A 17509-nucleotide genomic window follows, 5' to 3' on the forward strand; every position below is an offset into this window, starting at 1 on the left:
CCTTCTTAGAGGTGGGCATTTTAGCGCTGACTACGAAGGGCTCGGGTTTTCCGTTGTTCTTAATCAGCTCTTCACTTCAAAGTCCTCTTACAGCCGATCTCCGCCGAGCACTTCAACCACTCCACCGCGGCCGAGGGCCCTTCCCCGCCGCCCGGACGGCAGCCAGGCTGCCACGCACCGCACTCAGCGCCGACACGACGCGCACGGCCCCGCCGGTTACTCGCCACCGTTTAACCCCATCCCCAGCCCGCCCGTTCAGCCCTTCAGGAGCTATTTCAGAGGCTGCAGCCCGCCGCCCGCGGGACCCCAGAGCAGGCGGGGGAGCGCCGAGGCGCGGCGCCCCTTCGGAGACCGGCGGACACGTGGAGCGCGGGCCGGGCCCCGAGCCGGCGCTCGGCACTTACTTGCGGGGCGGCGCGGGTCTTGCCCGGCGGCCTCCTGAAGAAGGAGGTGCGGGCGGTGAAGAAGTACTCCTCGGAGTCCTCCTCCTCCAGGCTGCTGTAGCCGCTGCTCATGCTGCTGGTCCAGGTCATCGGCGACTCCTAGTGCTGCTGTCGCTACGGGAGGGGCCCGGCGGCGGAGAGCTCCGTCCCGGCCGCCGCATGGGGCCCCGCCGCGGCCGCTCCTCTCCCAGCGCCGCCGGGCCCGGGGCGCGGGAGGAGGAGGAGAAGGAGGAGAAGGAGGAGGAGCCGCTCCCCGGCTCCCGCCCTCCCTTCCTGCAGCACAAGTTTCCGCGGGGCAGCGGCGCGCCGGGCCCCGCCGACACCTCTCGCTTCCCCGCCCGGCCCCGAGGAGCTCCGCTGACGGCCGCCGGGGCGGGCTGGAAGCGCGCGGCCGGAGATGAAAGGCCGGGCGTGGGCCGCAGGTCGCCGGAGCTCCGGCTGGGCGCTGCCCGCCCCTGGGCCTTTCAGCGAGGAGGTGGCCGAGGGGGCAACTCGCCGGGGGACTTTGCCCTAATAACGCGTTAAAAAGTAACCTCGGGCGGAACGGCTGCGAGTCTTTCTCGGTTTGTTCTAGGAGAACTTGAATTTAAACTTCGCAGCTGGCCGCTACTGCGGCGCTGCCTCGCCCCGCCGTGGGCCAGCAGAGATAAGCGCGAGGAATCCATCGCCCCGGGCTGCCGTGCGAGCGGCGCCGCGAGGGCGCGGGGATGGGACCGCGGGCAGGGCAGGGACCGCCGCGACCGCGGCTGGAAAACGTGCTCAGAACCAGCAGTTCTGGGATGATGCGGGGCATAAACCGCGCTCGGCCATCGGAGGGGGAAGTGGCGGACAATGCCTGAAGGCCGGCTCGCTCCGTAATTACCTGCTTCGGGTTTTCTCATCTCTTCCATTAATTTATGTAGAGCTGGTCGCTGTCAGCGACAGGATATTGGCTTTAAGGCACGGCTTCCTCGGCCCGCGCAGCTGCCCAAAAAGTAGACCTGCCTTTCCTGCAGGGCCTAGGCCCCGCGGTGCTGATCTCATGCCACTGATCGCAAGGGGAAAGTGAGCCCGGAGCAGGGCCCGCAGCCAGGGCAGGGGGTGGGAGTGAGGGCAGGAGGCATCTCTGGCGGCAGCAGCGTGGACTTGAATTAGTTTAAGTAAAGCTGTGTGTCTACCAAGCTGTGTTCTAATGCAGCGCTTTGTAGTCTTCGTGCTCAGCCATGTATGTGCCTGGGTTCCTATTGCTGATGTCTCCTTTCTCTCTTCTCTGTCCCTTCACAATCTGGTCAGAAACTTCTCAGAAGGAGTGGTGAGGCATTGGCACAGGCTGCCCAGGGAGGTGGTTGAGTCACCGTTCCTGGAGGTCTTCAGGAAACGTGGAGATGTGGCACTGAGGGACGTGGTCAGTGGGCATGGAGGGGATGGGTTGGTGGTGGGGCTGGATGATCTTGTGGTCTTTTCCAGCTTCATGATTCTATGATTTCTCACCAGCTGTGTGCATGCAGCTCATCCTGTGCCCACACTCCAAAGGGGATGGAGTCAGCTTTGTGCTCTTTCTGCATCACCCTGCATATCAATGAAGTCGCCCCCTTATCAGCCAAAACACTCAGGTTGAGCACTGATAGCAGTCGGTCAGTCCGGAGGTGCTATCTCCTCACTTTCCTGTCAGCTTGGCTTCTCCCAGGTCTTCCTAAAAATTTGGCATCTGCCATACTGGAAGGCAGCATAGCTTTTGAAAACAACTGATAGAGTTTAACAGAGTAGATGTGAATGTGTCAGTTCTTTAGCCCACTTGTTGGAACTGGAAAGCTCCCCAATATTCAAGATAGTTTTAAGCATAATGCCAAGTTACTTGAATGCAACTAAAAGTTTTTAAAACTCTTGCTTTAGACAAATGATCTTTGTGTTATGTGGCTTGCTAAGACCAGAGCCTTGCTGAAAAGAAGTCCCACTAGAGATGTGCTGGATTGTCCAAACCCAGCTTCCAGAGCTTTGGGGTGTAATGCTCCTAGCTATGATCGTGATCATAGTAAAGGTTTTTAGAGACTTGAGTGCACCACTACATGGGATTTTTGTTTTCCAGCTACAAAGGTGTTCTAAGTGTTACCCGTTGGCACACTTGACCGACTCTCAGCAACAAAAGGCATTATGTACACAGCCTGTTTGCTTAGTCACAGCCTCAGAACTGATCATGTGTGGGTGGACCATCAAGCTCACAAACAGGACCAAGAAGGCAATAAGCTGCCACAAGGGAGCTTCTGTCTGTGCCAGATCTGTTGCAAGTTCCAATTTATGACAACAAGGCATGATGTTCACCTGTCCATGAAGCATCATTTCTATTGATAACAATGAAAGATTTCCGTAGTAGTTTTCTCCTGCTGCAACAAAAACTGATGGAGAAAGTACATCTAAGTTCTTTGTAACATATATTCCAGTATGAACTCATTCTTCAAGCAGAATTCAGTTTTTGAGCCTACTAATTTTGACAGTGTTTCCTGTTTTGTTTTGTTTTGTTTTTTTTTTTCAGATGTGGCACTGAGTCAAAGAATTCACATGAAGGTACAAGCAGATGAGATACCTTTTAATTTTGATTTACATGGTGCTTGCAATAATATATGCAAATCCTATTATGTGTTTTCCAAGACTGATGTTTAAAAATCAATTGGTTTCCCTATCTTAATATACAGGTATATTTTTTAAAATGAATTTTAAAGTAGTCCAGGTGATCTCAGCTTGTAGATCAGTCATTTCAGTATAGTACATTCTAGTCAGAACTAAAAGACTCAACATATGTAACCTTACAGATTGCATGACACTCACTGTGCTTTATGAATGTAAGATAAAATCTGCTAATTTTTCAGGCCTACGTTTTATTTACAACAGCACCAACAAGCACAGATTTTCCTTCTGAAGCACAGCAATCAATGTGTTGTCACTTGAGATACCGCTGTCTGGTCAAACACCACCTACATCATGATAATCAGTGTCATATACCCACTAAGACTTCCAGAACCTTTAAAAGGAGAAGTAAGTCCTCTTCAGACATGTCCTCTCCATGACTACTGTCCTGTATTGCAACATGGACCAGGTGGGTGCTAAGCATCAAGGCTTTCTAGCTGGGAATTGGAAGGGGCTCCACATTCCACTGATGGGACTGATGGGCAATATAACACACTGATGCATGGATTACACTTCCCACGTGCATTTTAGCATTCCCAGGCAAACTCTGCCCAAATTTTTAGGGTTTCTCCCTAGACAAGTACTTTTCTGCCTTCTGAAATGAATTTATTCATCTTACTTAGGTATGATTCATCCAACAGCCTTTGTTCATTAGGTGCTGCACTGAAACCTCCAGACTACCACCAGCCTTGGATTATTTTCAGTCTCCTCTGACAGTCCTCTTAAGTAGTAGTCAATGAGCAAAATAACACTGCATGATGTAAACAGGGCAATATCTGAAGATTAATTTAGTAATAAAGTTTCTGAAAGCATATGTGCTTTTAAGGAGCATTAGTGAAGCATTAGGTAAAAACAATGAAGTTAAAAGCTAGGAAATATGGCACGAGAGAAAGATTTAAAACACAGACAAGCACTATGAGGCTTTCAATCACTCATTCCAAGAATTAGTTCTATGAGAAATAAAACTGGAAGTAGCTACCATGTGATCACACAGGGAACTGGCAAGAAAATGAAGATGCTTTTTTATTTATTTTAATGAACAATGAAGTAGCAAGCAGTGCCACAGATGCACCTATGAAGAAAACATGAATAACATTTTTAAAATTTATTTAATAAAGCTTGATGACACACACAGAATGTCACAGTGTTTTTAAATTACAGCCCATTCAAGCCACTAGAATGTGGTGGCTCAAGTACATCAAGCAAAAATAGTAATGGGCACTCTAGGTTACAGAACAAGTTTAATGAATATTAGCACAGAGCAATCACAGGGAAGGTTAACTTGTGTGATATGTAGATATTTGTTGCTTAAGGGGAGCAACAATATTTAAAATCACTATTAGATTCAAAGATAAAATTCAGCTTTAAATTACTTTGTGGTTTTGGAGAGTCAATTTAAAGAAATAAAACATCAGGTATAGCTTTCCAGGAAAGTGAAAATGAAAGCTAAGATTCCTGAATGGCAAAACAGGTGTGGATAATTTTATTAATTTGGTAAGGATTGGACTCTCAGCCACCACAGCTGAAGTAGTACTAGATACTCAATTTCATAAAGGCAGACTTCATCTGAAGACCTTGCAGTTTCATTTGTCAATTTGCATTAACAAGTCTCTTTATTGGAGAGATCACAATTCCAGATGAAAATCTGTTTGAAGGGCACTTTCGAGGGCAGTTGAGTAAATGCATCCACTGCTCTGAAGAAGAACCAAGGTCTGTGTAGCATCCCCACAGACCTTCAGCCAACCTATTCTTCGAGCAAGGTGTGGTAGTATGAACACTCCCTTGCAGGTCATCTGTTCCAGAGCTTTTTAGCTACCTACTGGAGTTAGAAAGATTCTCCTGCCATCTCACCTAAAACCTTAACAAAATTGGAGAGAGGGAGAGAGGGAGGGGGAGATGGAAGGAGGGAGGGAGGGAGCGCGCAGTCCATTGCGGTTTTTATATCAACCTTTTGGATATTCAAAGTCTCTCATCATTCCCCTATTCTCCTCTTCCCCAGACTAAACAACACGACAACAGATAAAACATGCTACAGCGTTTACATTAACTCCATCAGTGATTGCATGGTGTTTACATGTTTCTAAAACATCCCCTCAGCCCTCTGACATATAAACTTGGAGAGCTCAACAAAATGGGAAACTCAGCGAGCATTCACTCCACCACTATGGCTGCTTGGCTGCCATTGCCCAAGACACACTGTTCTGTACACAGGCCTTGGACCTTTCTCCAGATTTTGACCAGACTGTTTCAGAAAGCACTGTGTCAAAGAATGAGGAAAGCTAAAAGCAAGATGTGGATTGGGCGTGGGGAGTCCTGTAACATTTTCGACTGCTTTTCTATTAAAATACAAACAGTAGTGTGGAGACCTCAGGAGTAACTTACATGGTTTTCCTTGGCCAGAAGGATAATGGGGAATTAAGAATATGCCACAATTTCAAATATTTTTAGAACCTATTAGCCTGTGAAGTACTAATGTGTGACCTCAGTGTCAGCCAGAATGCTGATGGCTTGGCAGGTTTTGCAGCCAGGCTGGGTGCAGCCGCGGTGCTAAGGCAGGAGTCTGCAGATTGCCTCCTTTCCTGCTTTCGCCAGTATTTTGCAAGAAGAATTCCAGTAACGACCCTAGTGGCATTCATAATGACAACCACTATGAATTTGCAAGATGCCTCTTGCCTCCGGTTGCAGCAGGAACCCTTTTGGTTGCTCTGAAGCCCTGAGGTTCTCTCTCCCCCTCATTTTCTGCTTTCACACATCTTGGCAAGTGCTGGCTCTGATCCTGTACAGCCTCAACCATACACACAGCTCTACCCATGATTAGTCCCTGAGGGACATACTAAAGCTTCGAATATGCGTAAGACTGAAATCAAAAAGAGTTCCTACTTACCAACACTTTGGATTTGGCTTATTTGTAACATTTTTACAGCAAAATATAATTATCCCATGATGTTCATTCTGCAAATCACGATTTGTGTAGCAAAAAATGATACAAAGACAAGTTGCAGAGGAAGAAAAATAGTCTGTAACAGAATATAGCTTTAAAATCAAAATAATTAGTTCAGAAATCATGTGTTTTTAGTTTTTCTAAATTCCAGCTGAGAACAGTGGTAATTTCAAATGATCAAAGCAAAGCAATAAAGTTGAAATAAAACTGACACAGAACATCCACTCAGGCCCGCAGTTGCCATAGACCAGTAAACTTTCTGTTTACTCATTTCTCCCATTTGTCTCGAATTAATAGCTCAGCTCTGCTTAGTGCCACTGGCAGCACTGACAATTACGCTTTGATTCATACTTGGTGACTTGCTAATTCAAACAAGGGCACTCCAGCCACACAGGCGCATGAGTACAGGCTGAAAACAAGCAGGAGCCAGTTCTGCAGCCTCCACACCCTGCTTCGTGAAGAAATGGGACGGGGCCATGTACTTGCTGTGACAGATACAACTTGAGGCAGTGTTACCTGGAGTCCTTTCCCAGCTCCTCAAATTCATAATTCCACCTGACTCATAAGTCCCCTTAGTGCAACTATTTCATCCAAAGTCCTCAAAATGAAGAGGACATCTGGAAATTAAAGGTAGCTTGTGGAATCTCTTCCATGCTCTTCAGTTCACACACTAGATCCCAGTCCTGGTTAGAGTTTCTTGAACGTTCCTTGAATATTCTGGGAAACTCTTATCTCAAAGAGACTAAATGTCATTGACACAGCTAAGTGGGATGGCATGGATTTGCATGATACAATACTATGAGTACAGCCCTCGCCAAGGGGCTTTTCTGCTGTTTGAGGACACTGCCATGGGGTTTGACCTCACCACGTGCCAGGAGCACTGAGCTTCACACAGCTCACATTTGTCCCAAACCCACCAGCACCAATGGAAAGGCTCACAATGCTCATAATGTAATTCCTGACCATGCCTGCATGAACTTTTCTTCCAGGATACTCATATTCCTATTAGGCAGAAATGCATTCTGGAACAGACACATTTGCTAGCAATTTTCCTTTCTTTTTCTTTGTTGACTACAAAATGCATGCTTATACAGGCACTTTCTTGTCACAGATGTAAAAAGGTAGATTTTACACCACAGATGATGAAAATGTATGTCATATGTCTGTCATGTGTTTACTCAGAGGGTTTCAAAGAGCTGTGCAAATATAAGGGAGTGACTCTCTGTACTGCTTCCTTTGTCTTCCCTTCCCTTATCCCTTCCCTTATCCCTTCCCTTCCTTTCCAAGGCCATATTTCTGTGGCACAGACAGACCAGGAGGGGTGCCAGTACCAGTGTGAGCTCAAAGCTGACAGCCATGTTACTGCATCTGGCAATCTGTTCCCTGTGGCAATGGCCTTTCTAGCTCACGCCATAGCCAACCCCAACAGTGTCAGGTCAAAAGTCTGGCAGCATTAGATGTAGTCCAATAGCTCCAGCTCAATAAAGAGGTGAAGAATTCAGCCCCACTGGCAGAGTCCCACTGGTGTGAGGAGTCACATGTAAATATAAGTAAAAGTTGACATAAAAGAAGCTTGGAAGCCTGGGAGTGCTGTCATCTAATTCCCTGTAAGCACCCCTGCCTTGCCAGGGTAAGCAGCAGAGCTGCTGTATGAGAAAATATAATCCTGAGGAAACATTCTGTAATAAAGTGTACAGACATTCCCCCATTTTTATTTTCATCCTAATTGCTAACAGTATGTAAAAGTACTTGGGGCAGTAAAATTAAGTAGGAACTTCTGTTTTAAGTATAGAAACCACAACTGTGGAAGCTCAGCATGCTTGTGAATACCACGAAAATGTGAGCCCTAATGCACTGTAGCTGCAATCTGATTCCAAGCATCTGTCCTCTAATGGGTAAATCCGTGGGGGAAGGGGCCTTCTGATCAGGGAATAAAGTCCACATTCTTATTTCCTAGACAAAGAAGTTCTCCTGTCATCCTCTAAGAGATCTCAGTTTGCCATTTTAGTAGCAAGCTTGACTGCAACAGGTAGTAAAAACCCTCTAGAAACTGCCCCTCTAAGCTGAGGGCTTCCTAGAGGAAAAGCTGCTAATGCAAAGTAATTAATGTTTTTTCCCCCTTATTTCTGCGATGATGCACGCAATTAACATTTTTCACATTTCCAGTGTGACTGCCTCTGAAAAGATTAGCTAAATCTTGCCTTTCACTTTTGGTCCATGTCCCACTGATGCCCTGTCCCTGGAGGTGTTCAAGGCCAGGTTGGATGGGGCCCTGGCAGCCTGGTCTGGTATTAAATGTGGAGGTTGGTGGCCCCGCATGTGGCAGAGGGGTTGGAAATTCATGATCCTTGAGGTCCCTTCCAATCCAATCACATTCTGTGATTTACCAGCCTACAAACTTCCCAGTTCTCACCACTGCTGTCATGCTCCTCCACCAGTGCAGGAGACAGGAGGGCAGGGGCCCGAAGAAAACAAAGAGGCAAATTGGCCAAAGTAGAAAAGAGACAAACAAACAAAGGTAGCACTCTGAACTAAGAATCATGTTTTGCTATCCAGAGTTTCTGAAATTTTCAGAACAGAGGGTCAGATTAATTTCTGGGTGCAAAAAGAGCACATGCCTAGGAAAGATGGGATGTATGTTTCTAATTTTGAAGGAAGGTTTAGGGAAAAAAAAGATAGATATACGAAAAATGTTTGAAGGAAACTTGAGGGAAAAGTACAGTAGATGAAAGGGCAGCTAAAGAAAGCATATGCATCAAGGCTGAGAAAAAAGGAAAATATGCTTCATTTTTTCTTTCAGAACTGTGGAATGATGTACTCATCTTGAATCCATAATTCACCCGATGTAAAGTCAGTCTCCTGTCTCCATACACAGTGGGAAGGAAGGGGATGGGGGAAGTGGGTGTCCTACACCCTGAGAAGCCCAGCTCGTGCGCTGGGAGAGGCTTTGTGCAGCTCCTGCGCTCCTCTCCCCACGTCGTAACATGGAGCAGCAGCACACGCAGGGAGAAAAGTATATCTATGTATATATGACCAGAAGAAAGAAACTGCATTTGCAGGAGCAGCTTCCCAGCCCAAGGGAAAGAAGCTCTTTATGCATGTGCCTGCTGCTGCGTCTGGTTGGGCTGTAGGTGAAGAGGTCAGGGCCCGAGCCCTGTGCTGATGTGGGATACGTGGGGTTGCTTGCTGTTATCTTTTCCATTAACAGAAAACAGTGATGCTGTAAAAAAAAAAAACACTAAGGGGACATATTTTGGCCTCAAAGACAAGCACTCCTCAGCTAGGCAATGCCTGCTCCATGACTGCCTGTGGCCCTGCAGCCCCGTGTGCAGGACCTGGCCTAGCCCCTCATTGCTTCTCTGGTCTCCAGCACTGGTTGGATATGGGTCAGTACCAAGGTCACAAAGGAAGCCATAAATCTGGCATATGATACACTTCTGTCTAGTTGTTGATAGATAGCCTTCTATATACAGCATTCATAAGATGACATAGAATTTATAGAAGCTGTACCTACATTATCAAATAATTCAGCTTCCCCATCCTGTCCCAGGGTCGGGTGCTTTGACAGTCTGTTTTATGCCTCAGTTCATTGCTAGACCCCCTCTTTTACAGTGAATCCATGCATTCTCTTCAAAACAAACCAGATGTGCTCGGGGGTCATGAGATCCAGAAACCACCCTGAGGTGGCAGTGGGACACCTCTCCCGGGAGCACTGCCTGCAGCCATCACATCTGGTGTCTGGAGGGACATGTGTGTGGGGACAGTGCCTGCCCTCAGGGTGAGGACAGTGCTGAGAAATGGGTAGCAGAGCTGCTGTGCCCCTCCTGGCTGGAGGCTGGGGGTCACTGCCTGTCTCCAGCATAGTCATGGCAGGCACAGAGGCTGTGCTTGGTTCTGAGACTATGCTACAGCTACTGGTTACTTAGCTTTAAAAGCAAACTAATTAATTAGATGTTACGGTCATTGTGAACATTTATATTGTTAAACTTGTTTTCCAAAATCAGAAAAGAACCACATAGTTCTTACAAAATAAATTTCTCATTCATGAATTGCAGATGACTGTTCCTCACCGTGATTTGAAAAGGGAGGCTTCCAAATTTCAGTGCTATTATCATTTGGATGGAGAGGAATGGAGGATGAACGTGTAAAAACAGGATTTACGGTGCAGTGCTTTCAATGTGAAATGTTGCCAGCTGCGGGCTGTGACAAATTCTAGAGCGATCCTACAGAATCAGTGGCTGGTATTTTCCCACCGCAGCGATGTCCAAACATGGAGGTCATGGACACAGATTGATTTTTTAAGGATGTAGAGAGCTGTAATGAGCTCCTGGAAAGCGATATAAAATGTCAGTGGTAAAGGAAGATGAACTCAGAAGCAAACTTGTAACTGTTATCCCATCCTTTTTCTTCCAGCATGGTCAGAGGTTTGAGACACAAGCATTACGGACACACCACTGTCAGGAGTGAGGAGGCTGCAGGTGAGACACATGAACCAGGGCTTTGCTGGGGAGCAGGTCACAGCTCAGCACCGCCTATGCACAGTGACCCATATTTTACAGAAACCCTTACCGAATCCCAGAATCACAGCAGTTGGAAGGGATCTCTGGGGATCAAGTCCAACCCCCTGCCTTATCTTCATACAGAGCTGGGGGAGGAGGCAGCGGAGGTGCAGCAGATGTGTCCATCCAGTGCTGTTTGCGGCCTCTGACTCCAGCACTCAGCGCAGAGCATATGCTGCACTCTCCACTTGAAAGCCAGCTTGGAACGGAGCGGAGCGGCACTGTGCGCGGTGCCATAAAGAGGCAGGCATGGAGCTCCATGCTGACTGGCTGTTTACCCTAGTGTCCTACCACAGCACATAAGTTATAATCAGAGGAAGGAAACTCCTCGGAGATCTGAAGGCTTTAATTGTTTCAGAGTGCAGATGGTTTGAATTACAGTAAATCAACACAGCTCAAGGTCAATTCATAGTTCAGCAACGGCTGCTTCAACAAGTGAGCTTAGTTTGCTGGCACTTCTGGGGAAGCTTTAGCTGCTTTGCTACTTATTTTACTGACATTTCTGGGCTTAAGAAGCACTGCAACAGGTGAAACCATAGGGGTGTATGTTGCCACAGACATTTCCTCTATGCCTTATACCAGGCAATTTTTAGAGCAGCTAAATATAGCTGGTTTCCACCAACATTTGAACACTTTGTTTCTACATGTTTTCTTTTCTGCTACTAACATAGAAATGCTCTGTACATGCTCCTGTACAATGCTCCTGTCAATGCTCCTGTCAATGCTCCTGGAGACTTCACCCACAACTCTGGTTTTCTTCGCCATGCTGAGAGCTGCCCCACAGTCACCCCAGTGAGAGATGAGGGTTGGGCACCAGCAGCTATTCCTGCCCTTGTCTGTCCATCCATTCGGCCCCTTCCCAGGGTGTCCTAGTCCCTGCAAAGACAGCTCAGCTGTTGATGAAGCAGCTGCTGAACAGCCTCAATTTAGGGCATAGATTGCTAGGATAAACTGGAACCAATTTTGCTATGTTTTTTGTTGTTTTTTTTTCATAGCACCAGTCTGAACTCTGCCCCAGCAGAGCAGCTGCTTCACTCATTGAGCCATCCCATGGGATGAAATGGAGCTCCTCAAGAGGATAGCAAACTGTGGGGTACTGACACTGCTCAGTGACACCAGCGCAGGGAGGTTCCAGTCAGGAACTGGAAACCACACTGCAGGAGAGAAGCACAAAGTGCTTTGCAGCACAAAGCACTGCCCAAGGGAGCCAGGATCACTGCCTGCTGCCATGTGCCACCTGGACTGCAGATCTGCTTGGGCAGTAAAGGCAATCCCACCAACACCAACTGTTAAAACCTCCATGTCCTCCACCTGCACTCGGTGCCTGCAGTGCCCGGTCCAGAGAGAAGCCAGCCACACACGGCCACAGAGGCTGTGCCTGTGCAGCTCAGGGCTGCAGACTGATCTACAGCCCATGTGCTCAGGGAACTTAATACTGAGGGTGCTCCTCTCCTCACTTGATGTGGCCAAGTTAGCAAGTCACAGGATAATTGAAGAATGGGTTGTACCACAAGGACAGAAAGCAATCAGTGAGCAAGCAGTCAGTTCACAAACTTCAAAAGAAATCAGAAACATCCCTTATATGTAACACCCTGACAGAATAACACTAGAGAGCACACACTCTTTGCTGCATGCATGCTGCATCCACCTTCTTGTTTGGAGTGAGTTTTCTTGAAAACTATCTGTTTCAAAGACCTGCTTGTAAATTAACTCAGGAAAACTCTGCAAAACCTTTTATAAGAGGCTTATGGCAGTGAGGGTTTGAAATGCAGAGGCACCCCAGCACTGAGAGCATTCCCCTTTGTGGAATTTCAAGTGCACATCCTGGAAGCAGTCTCCTGCCACAGACCCCACACTGCTCACAGGGCAGCAGTCCTTGTCATTGCAGCCCTAACATCTGCATCAGCATCTGCTTTTTTGGGAGGCCCTGTCTCTCCACACGTTGCTGCTGGCAGAGGTTTGCCTGCTGTGGCTCAGCCAGCTGACAGCTTCCGCAGCTGCCCTGCAGACACTGCAGGGAACACAGGGCCCACTGCCCCCAGCATCCTGCCAGCAGGTCGGCCACAGACAGGACTTTCACATCAGCATATTTTTCAAAAGACCGCAGCAAGAGTGCTCACAAAGAAAGGGCTGTTCTTGGAGACAAGCAACTTCCTAAAGAATCCATTTCCTCATTAAAACACCAGAAAGGTGGAAGGTTTCCCTAAAGCTGGCACTGAGGGCGTAGCTGTGACATGAAGATAATTACTGGAAGTAACGGGCAAAACTGCCAAATCTGACTGCTGCAGAACTGCCAGAACATTTTTCCTTCTTAATTGCAGCCAAAACCCACAGGTGACTTAAAAGAAATGAAAAGTGTGAGGAAGAGTGTGGAATGACCAGGAAATACCGCTCCGAGTGCATAAGCATTTTGCTTTAGCACAATCTAAAGGACTCATCTATGAAATGCTGCTTCAGCCCTTAGTATTAGGGACAATTGCCAACTAATGTTAGTTAGGGTGGCCTGGGGATAGGTGGAATCGAGGCAGGCACATTCCCCTTGCCTCAGAGGCCTCATCTCTGCTGAGCTCTCTGTCTGGCTCAGGATGCAGGGCAGCTCCTGTTCCCAGTGCCAGGAGTGCTCCGGGGCACGCGGTGCTGAGTCTCCAGCAGGCAACCACAGTCTACAGAAGCCTTAAAAGTGTGAGCTGATGAAAAAAAAAGAAGAAAAAGGACAGTTCATAAATATTTACAAACTGTTTTTGAAACTCAATCTGATGTAGCTAAACTCTGCTCTCGTCAACTCTGTTGGACCCCGCATCTCATTTTTCACTGTCTCCTACAATGCAATGATTCTTACCCCCAAGAGCAGAGTTGCCCTGGGAGATCCAGTCTGTGTCATAGGAGATGAGCAGAAGAGGGAAAAGTCCAGGCTGCTTTTGTCTGCATCTCTTTCGCTTTTCTGTTTCTCTCTTACTTTCTCCTCAGGCAAAGATCTCTCTGCTCTCCTGTCCCAGCACCCAGGGCAGCTCTTTCCGCCAGAATTAGAGAAGGCTGGAGTGCAGGGGTTGGAGCAGGCTGCGATGAAGAGTAGGAGGAAGAGGAAAAGAGGGAAAGAGAAGTGCACACCTACTGCCACAAAGTTAGGATCTACCTAACAAATAATGCTAGGGACACTTCTTGGACAGAGAGTAGATATCTGGTTACAGCTGGAAATAGGGGTTCTAGGTATTTCCAAAATTTATTTCTCATATTTGTTCAGCCCAAGAAATTGTTCCACTCCCTAGGTTTATCTGCTAATTGTGGGAGAAAATATAAAGAAATCAGTAAGATCATATTTCACAGATGCAGCTGCTAGAAATCATACTCCTTTCCCTTTCTTGTACTGAGTTACCTTCCAGCTCATCATATCCAGATTACAGATTCTTGGACAAACTCAGGAATATGCCGTGATGAATCGCTCAGCAGTACTTGACTTCAGAGGTATGGGCAAAGCAGAAACAAATTCAGAAACAATCAAGCTCTCAGAATCGAACTCTGCTTGCTGCTGACACACAGGCGTGCCACACACCGCATTTATTTGCACACAGTATTTCGCAACAAAGAGTTAGTTCTCTGTGTGATTATGAGCAACAGATAGGCAAGGAACATTAATCACAACATCACCGTTTCCAAAAACATTTTCTATTTCTGACTCCCCAGACTGAGATATTTTTGAGATAGAGCAAAATACCAGGTTTGCATACCATGAGCACCTCCCTCCTCTTGGAATAAGGAAGAAAAGAAAGCTGGAGGCGAGAGACTAAAAATTAAATCAGTACATCTGAAAATTGAGACCAAATTGACTTGCTGAAGGCCATATCTAATCAGTCATTAGTAGAGCAAGGACTGAAAATCTGGTTTCCTCAGTCCCAGTTTCATGCTCTAATTCCTACCTCCAACAAATTGCTTTATAATAATCATAAGACCTTGCTGATTAGTCATATATGCAGATAAAGAAATCTCTCCAAGGTTATTTGAAGGAAAATACTTGTTATGATAGCAAGAGGAAGGTTGCAGGGAGAGAACTGTGTGAATGGAAAACGCAGAGTGTGTATCAGAGCAACATTCGTCTAAATACAAATTCAGGAGCGATGGGAGATGTAAGCAGTGGTCAGCTTTACTACAGGCCAGTCCTCCCTGAAGAAAAATGCTGTAAAATTGTCTGATAAGACTGCAGTGATACAAAAGTTTAGGGAAATCAAGACAGTGTAATTTTATCCTGAAGTCAGTTAGGTGAGATCAGCCTTAGACAGGATGCTGATCTCATCCTGCTGCCCCATGGTAACTATCACCACTGCTTTGTTCTCATTCAGGATTGTAAAGCAAAATAATCAATGACTGTACTTATCTTGCTGTAAACAAATGCAGTCAGAGAAGACAAAACCTGAAAAGGGACTGACCATGGTTACACACGCACTTGTAAGCAGTGGCAGAGAATGAGGTGGAGAAGCACAGGACACGACTTAGGCAAAGCAAATAATTTTATCCGGCTATCCAGCTGACTGCAGCATATAGCAGGCAAAATGTTTCAAATAGGGATTTGCTGCTCTCCGTTGGCTGATGGCACTGGTTGTAGTGCATACGCTTCAAGACCTCTTGGGGTCCGACCATAAAAGTTTTCATCACAAAAGTAAAGGGCAGATACAATTTTATCCTTTTTTGTTGCTTAAATATCCACACAGGGCAGGCAACCCATTGGGCTTATATTCTCAGGGCATCTTTGCCTTGCAAGTAGTATGGCTGCAGCATCACCGGGGCCAGGTGCTGATCCGAAACCTACCCAGAGGCCTTCTGATTAAGAACTGGGTCATGGAGAAGGGGAGTGACTGGAAGATTCAGGATGCTGTGTACCTTTTCAAGGAAAAACAATACCGCTCCACCTTGCAGCTTCCTCACCCCATGACTTTGGGTTGCTGACCTCCCCACTGACTCCTGATGTGAAGGTGATCCAAATCTGAATCAAGATGGGTAGGGAAATGGAAGCAGCTGCAACCCCCTGGACATGCATAGATGGAACAGTCTTGTAGGCTCCGCTGTGTCAGACCAGCTGAAGGCTGCCTGCAAACTGTTTGCTGAGACAATACACTTTATTCACCTAGTATGTCAAAGCTCTCATTTTCTTCCTTTTTTCTTCCAAGTAGTATGTGGATTTCTTTTCTCGGCAAGCCAAAACAAGAGCAGAAACAAAAGAAGCATAAATCTGAAGATATCTGAAGGTCATAGCTGAAAGGCAATCAATGCAAAGCGACCCTTGGAACCAAAATCTTATCCAGAATATCCCAGCCATAATATAAAATGTTTATCTTGAATGAAGTGACTATAAAGACTTTACCTCATTTTCAAAAGTGTTGTTTTTTGTGAAATAAATATTTGAGGAAATAAAAAACCAAGTAACTGATCACCAGCATATTCTTTTTAGAACACATCAGATCTAAAAAGCTAGTAGGAATCTGCATTTTGTAGCTCTAGCTCTGTGTTTAGAAGAAACACAACAGTCTTTCACATCTGGGCAGCTTCTTTTGCATTGCAGTAGACAATCTGGTCACAGGAACCAGAGGTACAAGACTGAAAGCTATACTGAAGGATTGGAGGCTTAGGTTAAATAGGTTGAGCAGGTTTAATAAAAACAGAGAAGGAGACATGACAAAGTGATTACTGCTTGATGTCCCACAGAGTTATGTCAAGAACCCAGTATGTTTTGACTCCAGGAAAGCCAGCCACTCCTTTCTGGTTTGGGTAGGAACAAAAGGGCTGTTCCCCACTAGTTTAGTAAGATGACTTCATTGTCATTGCCTTTAAATGACATAGTAACTGGTCACAGTTTCCCCCTTCCCAATAAATACACTGAAGCACTAACATTACTGCATTACTGAATTTTCATGCATTCATTCGCATTATTTGCAGAGTTAACAGGGAATATGTAAGTTCTTATCCACATTTCCTGTGAGACAGCACAGATAAGAATGGAGCTTCATTGTACAACACGATTCTTGGAAGGACAGAAACCACCACGGATAACATATGCCAAGTTGGAGAGAAACTGAGCTTACAAAGGTGGGCTCCCCTGCTCACAGTTTGGTGAGAAGGACACAAGAGGAGAAGCACTCTGGACAGACCAAAGGCTGAGAGTCAGTCACCAAAGAAGAGCCCCAAGGGCAGCTCTTAGGCAGTGTCCTCACAAAGAGGAAGCCACGATCAGTGCAGAACAACACTACCTTATTTTGTTTGATTCCCTGCTCTTGGGGAAGCAAAGCTTTACATTCTTCTAAGATAAACGGGACTGCATCAGAACAACATATGCTCTATTCTCTACCTGCTTTTCTGACAGCTATCTGTGGGGCTGCTGGTTGGCAAACCACTTGGATCAAAGACTGGGAACAAATATTTTCATACCTTTATCCAGCAATGTTATCACTGAAAATAATCAAAAACCGCTCCCCACCTTCCTTCCCCACCAGGGAAGGTTTTGCATCATGCCTTTCCTGCACTGAGTCAAAAGGCAGCAGTAATCTCTGTAAATTTCCAACAGCAACTAACACCATGAGTCAACAAAAGAAGCCTGATACTGTTAAAAAAAAAAAAAAAGAGAGAGAAAGAGAATGAAGCTTCAAAAATATTTACACCAATTTACGCCAAGATCCAAACAGTTTTGACTTTTTCTTTTAATCAGCCTTGCTGCCATCTTGTTGTTTGCTTAGGGCAGATCCACATGGGGTGAATTAAGCAGTCTGCAATCATTATTCCAGCCCAGCTTCCTTCCTGAACTCTCAACTGTGAAATAAAATGAGCCTGATGAATAAGCACAATAAAATGCATGTGATATCAAATATTTCTTGGAACCCTGTTTGGAAAACTATCACCCCTGTGCATTAGTAGATTAAGAC

At 46.2% G+C, this 17509-nt stretch overlaps 1 protein-coding gene across 1 annotated transcript in view; it reads right to left on the minus strand.

Moving 5' to 3' along the window:
- The window catches only part of RASSF3 (Ras association domain family member 3), a gene marked incomplete at both ends in the record, with an annotated part of 47705 nt that extends 47172 nt beyond the window's left edge, over positions 1-533 (minus strand). Inside the window, one exon of the mRNA XM_079549843.1 lies at positions 405-533. Within this exon, the coding sequence (XP_079405969.1) occupies positions 405-533 (129 nt within the window). The remainder of the gene's footprint in view (positions 1-404) is intronic.
- Positions 534-17509: the final 16976 nt, after the last annotated feature.

The sequence above is a fragment of the Tetrao urogallus genome (genome assembly GCF_951394365.1).
Source record: "Tetrao urogallus genome assembly, chromosome: 1".
Lineage (NCBI taxonomy): Eukaryota > Metazoa > Chordata > Aves > Galliformes > Phasianidae > Tetrao > Tetrao urogallus.